Source organism: Agelaius phoeniceus, chromosome 5 (assembly GCF_051311805.1).
Source record: "Agelaius phoeniceus isolate bAgePho1 chromosome 5, bAgePho1.hap1, whole genome shotgun sequence".
Taxonomy (NCBI): domain Eukaryota; kingdom Metazoa; phylum Chordata; class Aves; order Passeriformes; family Icteridae; genus Agelaius; species Agelaius phoeniceus.
The window spans coordinates 23,070,664-23,081,202 of NC_135269.1; the positions used below are offsets into that span (position 1 = coordinate 23,070,664).

General features: G+C 54.2%; 1 protein-coding gene across 3 annotated transcripts; it reads left to right on the plus strand.

The window, feature by feature from the left end:
* Positions 1–37: 37 nt before the first annotated feature.
* GGA1 (golgi associated, gamma adaptin ear containing, ARF binding protein 1) lies at positions 38–10,435 on the plus strand. 3 transcript variants are annotated; one of them, XM_077178556.1, is made up of 17 exons: positions 38–213; positions 518–654; positions 954–1,029; positions 1,645–1,743; positions 2,946–3,069; positions 3,537–3,637; positions 4,698–4,778; positions 5,186–5,323; positions 5,472–5,553; positions 5,749–5,856; positions 6,134–6,289; positions 7,035–7,099; positions 7,240–7,418; positions 7,528–7,811; positions 8,033–8,202; positions 8,441–8,551; positions 8,699–10,435. In XM_077178556.1, exons 4-17 carry the CDS (start codon positions 1,660–1,662, stop codon positions 8,807–8,809), a joined length of 1,794 nt encoding a protein of 597 aa, XP_077034671.1. In that variant the 5' UTR covers positions 38–213; positions 518–654; positions 954–1,029; positions 1,645–1,659; the 3' UTR covers positions 8,810–10,435. The 3 variants fall into 3 exon arrangements, with proteins under 3 accessions (XP_077034671.1, XP_054487163.1, XP_054487164.1); XM_054631188.2 differs by having other exon boundaries at positions 570–654; XM_054631189.2 differs by lacking the exons at positions 38–213; positions 954–1,029 and having other exon boundaries at positions 597–654.
* Positions 10,436–10,539: the final 104 nt, after the last annotated feature.

Here is a 10,539-nt window from a genome sequence, read left to right on the forward strand (position 1 = left end):
GGTGCAGCGGGAGCGCGGGCCGGCAGGGGGCGCGCTGGCAGCGGAGCGGCGCTCCGGACGGCCGACTTCCGGTTCTCTGTGGCCAGAGCGATCGCGGCTCTCCATGGCGCGGCCGCGCCGGGCCCGGCGGCAGGGCGGCGGCGGAGCGGCGCTGCCCCGGTGAGGAGCCGCGGGCCGTCGACATGGAGCCCGAGACGCTGGAGGCGCGCATCAGTGAGTGCGGCTGCGACCACCGCTGCCCTCCCAGTGGGGCGGGGAGGGCGCGGGCGTGGGGGGCGCAGGGCTGTGAGGGAGGGGGGCTGCGGGCGCCCCCGGCGGCGGCGGTGAGACCCCAGGGCCCAGCCGGAGGCAGGGGTACGGTGGGTCAGCAGGGAGGAGGGAGCTAGAGTTGGTGCACAGGGCTGCCGTGGGAAGGGGCGAGTGGACACGAGTGTGTTTCCCCTCCCACGCCGTCCCCTGCTGCTGCACCCGCTGGAGTTGGCAGGGAGGGAGTGGCATCAATGATGTCCTTCCACAGAGTAGGAGCCTGTTGGGTTTTTCTTCTCACCGTCCCTTCCTCCTGCCCGCAGACAAAGCCACAAACCCCCTGAACAAGGACCTGGACTGGGATGGTATCAATGCGTTCTGTGAGCAGCTCAATAAGGAGCTGGAGGGGTAAGTGCTTTGTCCTTTCCCCAGGCTTCTCCAGGTCACAGGCCTGGTTATGATTTCCCACCCAGCAAAATCCAGTGGGATTGTCCCAAAAGCTGAATAGTCATGAAGGCCCTCGAGGTGGGGGTAGGTGGGGGTTCCACTAATGGAAGGTTTCCTCCGGATTTTGAGGTGTCTTAGTGCTTTATCAGCATCTTCAGCTTGCAACATGCTTTTCAGCTCTGGATTCCCAGACAGAAATGCAGGTACCAGACGTTTTGTCAATAACCGGCGAGCTTTTCTTTTCCCCTCACTCCTTCCAGTCCTCCACTTGCCACCCGGCTTCTTGCCCACAAGATCCAGTCTCCACAGGAATGGGAAGCTATCCAGGCCCTCACGGTAAGGGCATCTGCAGGCTGGTAGAACTAGATGGAGGGGCAGGGCGTGGAGATGCTCCAGCTTGACTGGAGAAGCACGGGAACCTTTGAATTCTCTCTGAGAAAGCCCTGGAGCACCTGGGCCCTTGGGTGGGAGAGGGACTGAAGGTGGTTCCACAAGTCAGGAGAGGTTACTTGGAAAGGTTTTGTTCCTAGAAGGATCATAGCCTGTTGAAGTTGAATAGGAAGCTTTTTGGCTTTTGTTGTGGTGGCCTTGGCAGTGCTGTGTTAATGGTTGGACTGTATGATCTTGATGATACTTTCCAACCTAAAGGATTCAATGATTCTTAATCATGTTGTGGATCCCTACTTTGAAACCCTGGTGTTTGTGATCTCTCTAAGGGTAACCCTTTGGATGGGCTGTTCAGCCATCTCTGCAAAAACTGGCCCCAAAGATGGGAATCTTTCTTCCCTCTGGGAGGGTGCTTGAGCACCTGGGAGGGAGCAGGGGATGTCCCTTTGTGCTGCTGTGACAGTAGCGACAGGCTCTGTACCTGGTGAGGGGCAAGCAGGAAGGAGCTGGCTCCTGATCCTGCTGCTGGCCCCATGCTGGGACTAACGTGGCCCCTCTCCCCAGGTGCTGGAGTCGTGCATGAAGAGCTGTGGCAAACGCTTCCACGATGAGGTGGGCAAGTTCCGCTTCCTCAACGAGCTCATCAAGGTGGTGTCCCCTAAGGTGGGTCTCATGGCATCGTGCTTGAAGGGAATGCTGCCCGGTGGCAGGAGGGCTTTGGGAGAAAGTGGTGGCTGAGAAAAAAGGGCAGACACCCACAATGAAGTGGGCGAAATAGGACAGCGTTAGTAGGAGATCTAGTCCTTGTTTCCTGGTGAGTTTTCTGGTGGGAAGTGAGTTTTCACCCCACTGTTCCAGGCTGATTCTTGTTGTAGGAAGCTGAGCGCCAATTGGACATGGTGCAGCCAGCACTTGTGAGACTACTGAGCTCATGTGCGTGCCTGGAGTCACTTCCCTGCATCCCTGTTGGGCTCTGTCTGTGCTGCATGTGCTCAGGAACCTCCCCCAGCTGCGACAGGACCATGTCTCTTTGGGGTGTCCCAACCTGACTGAGACACTCTTGGAGGGCAAGCCCAGGCTTGGTCAGGGGTGTTCTGGCGAGTCCATCTGAAGGACCAAGTCAGTACCTGCTCCTCTGCTGATGCTGCTGTTCCTGCAGCAGAACAAGCTGTGCGGGCTCCCCTACTTCAGTCAAGGCAGTGAACACCAGCAAGCATAGAGTTAAGGGAACACAGGCTAAATATGACTAAGGAAAACCTTTGTCTGCCAGTCACAGCTTGTGATCTGTGATGATGAATAGCCCTGGACAGTGACAGCAGCATCCTAAAGTCCTCTTGCTCGGCACCCTAGAGTATGTCCTCTGCCTTAAGCCATTTGTTTCTGGTGGCACAGGCACTGTTTCTACCACCAGTGCTCCCATCAGAGCCATGTGAGGAGGCTGAAGGATGATTGCATGGCACCTGCTGGGTGCTGGTCAGCTGGGGCTCACCTTGCTCGGGGCCCTGCATCAGAGACCATTACCCACATCCCTCTCCCAGAGGGCTGCCTTGCTGAGCAGCTTCTTTTCACAGGACCTTCCCTTCACAAGGTGACAGGAGACCTGCTTGAGCCTTCCCACCTGTCCCTGTGTGTCACTGAGGAGCTGCTGCTGCAGCATTTTTCACACCTCTTGTTTTTCCTGTGATGGAAACCAGGCAGAGCATAGGATGTGTTGCAAGGCCCTCATGAGCTTTCCTGCTTGCTTCCTCTTTCCTCTTTGTGCCATTGGGAACAGTCTCACTTCTCCTGGGGGGGCAAGGAGAGGAACAGGCCAGACTTGCAACGGCTCAGATCTGCTGCACGCCTCCTCTTTTCTCTTCCTCTAGTATCTTGGCAGCCGGACATCAGAGAAAGTGAAGTCAAAGATCCTGGAGCTGATGTACAGCTGGACATTAGGGCTGCCTCATGAGGTGAAGATTACTGAAGCCTACCAGATGCTGAAGAAACAAGGTGAGAGGCAGTGGTCTGGAAGGGGCAGTGGACAGATGGTTTTGCTCACCTTCATTTTTTGTCTGGGAGAAATCTGAAACAAGCTCTCCCTTCCCTCTGCCCAGACCCAGGTCATCCATCAGTCTGACTCAGCACCAGGGTCAGAGACAGAGCAGGTGCCTTGGGGCTTCTGGCTGAGCAGAGGGACTTGCTGGGTTGGAGGGCTCATCTGCTTGCTCACGTGGGAGATGGGACACTGGAAAGGTCTGGGGCTGAAGGGCTGCAAGTACTTTGGCAGTATAGGCTGGAATTTTCTAAGCAAGGATATTTATGGGGAATGGAAACACAATCCAGGATCTTGTTTAACAGGAGCTAACCCACACACCCTCAGTCCCAGCTGGATTTGGTGGGCCATTAGGGAAAAAAAACCTGGGTGACAGTGCCATCCCTGCGTGGGTGAGTCCTCCTGATCTCTCCTTCTACTGCAGGAATTGTGAAGTGTGACCCCAAACTTCCTGATGACGCTCCTTTCCCACCGCCTCCTCCTCGACCCAAGAACATCATCTTTGATGATGAAGAAAAATCCAAGGTAAGGACTCTGTGCAAGAAGAGGGACAGTAGGCATCATCTTCCTGCTCCAGCACCTTATGTCCCCCTGATGTGGGAGAGTTAAGGTCCCTGCTGCACATGCTGTCCTTCAGAAAATGCATCACAGGAATGCTGAGGGCCTGTTCCAAAATCATGACAAAGGAAATATCCAGAGGAGTGGGGCATGTGGGTCTGTTTGACCTTTGGAGCACTTAGCTGCAGGATGGTGCAAAGGGTGAGGCACTGACATTGGCCCAAGCAGGTCTGGGGAGGTTTGCTGCTGTGAGCTCTCTAGACTTTGGAGTTATCTGGCCATGAGGTTTAAATCTCAGCCCCAGATGCTGCTGCTGTTATCTCTTCCCCCACCCCCAGCACTGCAATCTGCTTATTGCCCAACCACTTATAGCCACCTGGACCCATCCTGTGTTGTCTTTCCATCAGAATTGTGTCACCACTCAGGCAAACCTCTGCACTATCAGTGCTGATACATTTAAGCAAGTACTGGGCTCCTCTGGATCTAGTTCTACAGCAGGAGTGTGATGCCTGTTTGCTGTAAGGGATATAGCTTGCCTCCATGGGTCAGAGTCTGCAAATGAGGATTTGAAGATGGGCAGTGGGACTGTTCACTGACTGGAGAGGAAGTGGGAGCTCTCTCTCATCGCCAGCAAAGAGGCATGTGAACAAGTCCAAGTAGGAGTCCATTACAATGCCCTGGCAATTCTTGCATAAACCAGGCTCTCTTCCTGTCTCAGTGCTGCTGCACTCCAGACTCTCCATGGTGGGTAATGGGCAGGCCAGAGCAGGTTTTGAATGCAGGGGATCTTGAGGGAAAGACCTAGCTTGCATAACCAGAACTACAAGAGGAAAAGCCAAGCCAGTTGTACTTCTCTCCCTGGTCTCTGATAGCCCACAGGCTCCTGTGGCTGGGCTTTCTAAATCATTGGAGTTGTCCACTGCCAGATACAGGTTTGGGATGGGGGCAGCTCTTGGCTCTAGTAATGCAAGAGTGACTCTGGCTGCCATCCCTCAGCTTGGGCTCAGGAGTACCTTCTCTTTTGCAGACACTGGCTCGCCTCCTGAAAAGTTCCCATCCTGAGGATCTCCGGGCTGCCAACAAGCTCATCAAGGAGATGGTTCAGGAGGTGGGACTGGGGAAGAAGGGAGCTGGGGAGTCATGGTCTGGGTGGTGATGGCTGGCACCAAAGGAGGACTGACTTTGTGACCTCATGACCTCAAGACATACGGAGCTTCTGCCCAAAATTTGGGTGCAGCAGCTATCAAAGAGTCCTTGTGTGAGTTCTACCATCCCCTGGCTACTTGGAGGAATGGCTCTGAGTGCATTCTGTGGCCCAAGCCCTGCTGCAGCACAAGATCCACAGCAGTTCCATCCCTGTCTGGCATGTTCCTGCCCAGAGATGTCCTGGAGTTTTCCATGGAGTGGGAGCTGTTTTGAGGGCAGTGTTGCTGGGCTTTAGTCCAGGCTGGTTGGTTGGCCTGGCCTTCCTCCTCTCCAGGTGAGGACATCCTTCCCCATGTGCTTCCCCTCCAGGACCAAAAGCGCATGGAGAAGATCTCCAAGAGGGTGAATGCCATTGAAGAGGTGAACAACAACGTGAAGCTGCTGACAGAGATGGTGACAAACTACAGCAAGGGGGAGACAACGGAAAGCAATGAGGACCTAATGAAGGTGAGGAAAGGCAATCCCAGAATCCTCCTTGGGCTTAGCAGAAATGGGTGACCCTTATCCCCTCATCCTCCTGCCTATTTTGCAACTCCAGCTGGAGTGTCCTGCTGCTCAGGATGCTCGCCTCATCACTGTTTCTCTGCTGCCCCAGGAGCTGTATCAGCGCTGTGAGCGCATGAGGCCCATGCTTTTCCGGCTCGCCAGTGACACAGAAGACAATGATGAAGCTCTAGGTAAATATATCTGACCTTTCTCCTTCCTGCTGAGCCTGCCCTGGAGGTGTCAGTGTACCCTGTGCAGCCTGCAGCAGCAATGGTGAAAACCATCTTTGCAGTGGTTTTGTTTGCAGCAACTTGGGCCTTGCTTGGGAGAAACAGACATTTAGGGTATAAGAGTTACTCTCTTCACTATTTCACACTTGTTTTCAGCGGAGATTCTGCAAGCCAATGACAATCTGACCCAGGTGATCAATCTCTACAAGCAGCTTGTACGGGGAGAAGAGATCAATGGGGAGACGGTGGCCAGTCCCCTTCGAGGTGAGGAGACTTGAAGAATGGGGACAGGAGGGTCAAGCAGAGGGACCCTGTTGCTGGTTTCCTGCAGAGTAAGAGAGGACTGAGAGAAGTGGAAAGGGGAAACCTGCAGGAGCTTAGAGTGGGGCTGGTGAGATAAGGAAATGGCTTGTGGATGTGACTGGTGCATGAAGAAGGGGAACTGGAAGGGAGAGCAGCGGGTGTGAGGAAGGATGGGAGCGAGGCCTCACCACATTGCATAAGGACTGGACAACGTTTTCAGAGTCTTTTCTTTTTGCAGGCAGCACCTCAGCACTTCTAGATCTGTCTGGCCTGGAGCTTCCAGCAACATGCCCTTCCTACCCAGCCTTGCCCACCCTTTCAGGTGGCTCAGCAGTCCCTGTGCCTGACCAAGCTGGCTCTGTCTCCTTGCTGGATGATGAACTCATGTCTTTAGGTGAGAAATCCAGAGCAAAAGTTCTTCATTCTTTGAGTCTAGATAGTTCTTCTTTGGCAGGAACATGAATAAGAAAGAGCTCTGGTAGAAGTGAATAATGAAAGACAAAGAGGTTCTTCCATTTAGTGTGAGGGCGAGGAGGGAAGGACGCTGCTATGATTCTGAACTTCAGTCCCATGGTGTTTTCCTGGCTAGTCAGAGAGAGCCTGTAGGGATGTGCCCACTGATTTGCTCTGGGTAAACTGATCTGGCAGGTAAATCAAGAGTGATGCAATGGCCATCCCCAGATGGGATCACAAGGGGGGTCACCCTTGCTCACTTGCTCTTGAAGTCATGAACTGACAGCAGATGCATGGGACTTCCAGGAACTGTTCATGTGAAATCATGTAAAGTGTCACTCCTAGAATGCTCTAGAGTCCTGCTTTGCACAACAAAGTGTCTGTTTCCTAAATCAAGTGCTTTTGAGTACAACAGCATCAAGTAGACAACGTGGTCAGTCAGATTGGTCAGCTCAGTAGCAGTCATTTTACTGCTGATTGCAGTGAGACATGAACTATAAATGAAGCTATCTGGACAGAAAAAAACCACTGTCACCCTCCTGGCTCTCCCCCATGTAAGGATGGGGGCCAGAGATGGAGACAACATTGGCAGTTCTGCCCTGCTGCTTCTGTGTCTTACTCAGGCCATATTTAATGCTCTTACTGATTTGGTAGGTAAGCTTCATGTTTGCTTATACTCCTGGCAGGCCTGAATGACCCAACACCACATCCTGTCCAGGCCAGTGACAGCAGTGGCTGGAACAGCTTCCAGGTAATGCTCTGGGAGCTAGGGCAGAGGGTGGGGAGGGTGGTAAAAGCCCCCTCAAATGAAGCAGAGAAACATGCCACAGCTGATGGCTGGTGCTGATACGCAGCCCTGCTTTGGGGCTCTCCTGCATGCTTTTTTCACAGTCATCAGACAGCAATGAGCTCAATATCACCCCTATCATGGCAACACCACCAGTCAAAGCAGATGCTGGTGCATCCTCCCCAAAACCATCTCCTAGCAGCAGTGGCCTGGATGACCTGGACCTCCTGGGCAAGACGCTGCTGCAGCAGTCTTTGCCTCCAGAATCTCAGCAAGTGCGATGGTAAGCACTTGGTAGTGCAGTCTGGCATCTCTCGCCATTGTTTCCATTTCTGGGTGCTGGACAGCATTTCAGTGCCCTGTTCCACTCCTCGATCTCTCTCCCCCTGTAGGGAGAAGCAGCAACCACCCCCTCGGCTCACCCTGAGGGATCTGCAGAACAGGAGCAGCTCTGGCACCGCAGCCCACAATCCCAGTGCTCTGCCTGTACTCCAGAGTACTTCCCCTAACCCCACGCTGCCTCTGACCTCAGAGCTGCCTGCTCCTGCTACACTTCCAAAAGCTGCCACCACGCCAGCAGGAAGTACTGCAGTGCCACCACGGCCTCCTGCCGCTGCGCTGCCCCAGGAGATCTCGCTGGCCAACATCACTGTGCCTCTGGAGTCAATCAAACCCAGTGAGCTGGGGAAAAATAGGGGGGCAGGCATGGGGGGATTCAACCCTGCACACATGGAAGGGAATAATGTGAAGAAACTTCTTGCTTGTTAGATTTTGTGGAGGCTGAAGAGGAATGGTGTCTCTGTCACTAGTATGGATTGGAGTTAGGATGATGGGGAAAGGTGCTCTCAGGCCAGTTCCCTCCTGGCTGACTGCTGCGTGTCCCTGCCTTTCCCACAGGCAGCATCCTCCCTGTGACAGTGTATGATCAGCATGGCTTCCGTGTCCTATTCCACTTTGCTAAGGATGCCCTGCCTGAGAGGCCTGACGTGCTTGTGGTGGTGATTTCTATGCTCAGCACGGCCCCGCAGCCCATCCGCAATATTGTCTTTCAGTCTGCCGTCCCCAAGGTAAGACAGCTGCTGGGGCTGAGGTCCCAAACTGGGCCAAAGCATGATTCTACTTCTGCAGGAAAACAGGGTGGATGGAGAGAGCTCCGTGGGCATGGGAGCAAATTCTGATGCCTTCAGATTAGCACAATGCTTTTCTCTTTGCCTAGGCAGCAAAGCTTCCCAAGTGCAGCAGAGCTTCTGGCTGCCAAGTCACTCTTAGGAATGTGGTCACTCTCTCCTCTCACTCTCTCCCTAGATAATGAAGGTGAAGCTACAGCCTCCCTCAGGCACAGAGCTGCCAGCATTCAATCCCATCGTCCACCCCAGTGCCATCACCCAAGTCCTGCTGCTCGCTAACCCACAGAAGGTAACAGCATTGTTCCTGGGGCATGAACAGGGGCTGGTCTTGGTGCTTAGGCAAAGCCTCACTACCCTATCCCTGTTTCCTCTACTCAGCAGCACCTGAGATGTAAATGGTTTGTGCTTCATGCCTTTCTTTTTCTCCCATCTCCAGGAGAAAGTGAGGCTACGGTACAAACTGACCTTCACCATGGGAGAGCAAACCTACAATGAAATTGGGGACGTGGACCAGTTTCCCCCACCAGAATCCTGGGGAAACCTCTAGGGCCACATGTTGCAGGCACTACACTGCAGATTCCTTGGGAAGCCAACCCTGTGGGGCTGGAGCAGCCAGAGGAAATGGGAGGGTGGCTGGGGGCTGGTGCTCACGCTCTATTCTCCAGATGGCCGGGCAAGGGCCAGAGGGAGCATGCCTCAAGGAGGAGAGCAGAGATGCCAGATGTTAATCTCACAGGACTAGAAGTGGAGTGGAAAGCTTCATGTGTGAACAGTTGCCTTCCCTGCTCTTCTGAAGATGACACTCCCTCCCCAGTCTGTCCAGCTTCTCTTCTAACCCTGCTTTCCGCTTTAGGTGCATAGGGGAACAAGGATGAGGAGCTTTAACAGCCTCAGCCCAGGGCAAGGCCTAGCAAAGGAAGATCCTTTTCCTTGTCTGCCCCCTCCACACTTCTCAGCCCTTCAGCTACTTCATGCTCTATGGTGCTCTCTCTTGCCCCCTTGCCCCCTCCTTAGAGCTGGGCCCCAGTGATTCCATGTGGTGGGATCACACTGGAGCTGATGAGGAACAAGGCTGAGGAGAGCCTAGGTATCTCTCCAGCACCAGAGAGCAGACAGCTGTCTCTACTTTGGGGGGGGTCAGGGGGAGTGATCATCACATATCTCTGCCCTAGCTGCTTACAGAGCTGTTGGTGAGAGGTGGGGCCTCAGGGGCTGGGAACGGCTTGCTCTGTGCCTTCCCTGCCCCTTCAGCTGGCGTCCTGAACCCCTACAGCATGGTAGGAACCATTCCCACAGGCTTTATCTATCATAGCAAGCTGTGGGAATGGTGGCCAGAGAGGGGCATGCTCTGGGGGTTGAGACTGCCTGCAGCCTCCTGGCAGATGGGGAGAGGAAGAAGCAGTGAGACTTCCTTTCCCCGGCTGGGCTGGAGAGCTTGGTGGGCCAGGGGAGTTTTCTCAGCTCTTCAGTGTCCTCTCACAGAGGGGTGAGTGATGGGCTGGGAGCTGGGGGGAGATGGGAGCCCAGCTCATCACCACCAAGCTCTGCACTGGGGCACGGGGGGGTTCAGCTGTGCCTTGTGCACCTTTGCTGCAGCTGAGGGCAGGCCTGGCTCCCTGTGGCGGGGAGGGGGCTCACCCCAGCCGCCTGATCACTGTGACACAAGAGCTGGGATCTGCAGGCACCAAGGAGACCGAGGGTAGCACATCCCAAGCAATCCCCAATCCCATGAGACTTAGGACCATGGAAGCTGCTTCCCATCCCTAAGCTGGTTTGGAGAGAGCCTGATCATAAAAAGCAGAGGCAAGCTGTGCTCTGCATTGGCTTGCCAGAGGTGGAAGGAAGCACGTGAGAGATGGAGACAAGCAGGGTGCCTCGCACTCGTGGCTTGGGCAGCGAAGGTGATGCGTCTCAGAGCTGGGCACAGCAGGCAGTAAAGGGGAGGGGGAAGCAAGGTCTTTATGCTGGGATTCTGCTGTCTTACTTCCCTTTCCCGTCTCTTCAGGGTTTTGTATGGGTTTTTTCTTTGCAGATCTTGTTTGGTTCTTGAATAGACTTGTATATATTTTCAGTGCAAAATTCTGTAAATGGAAGAAAACAAACAAACATTTAAACGAGACGCCCGGCGCGAAGAATCTGCTGTATTTATGGGAAATAAAGAGTTCTTTCCTGATCCTGCTCCTGTGTCTTTTGACCCAAGGAATGCATTTTCCCCCTTCCTTTTCCTGGACCCCTGAGGAGCTTCTCTGCACCCTGTCCAGCTCAAATCCTGCCCCT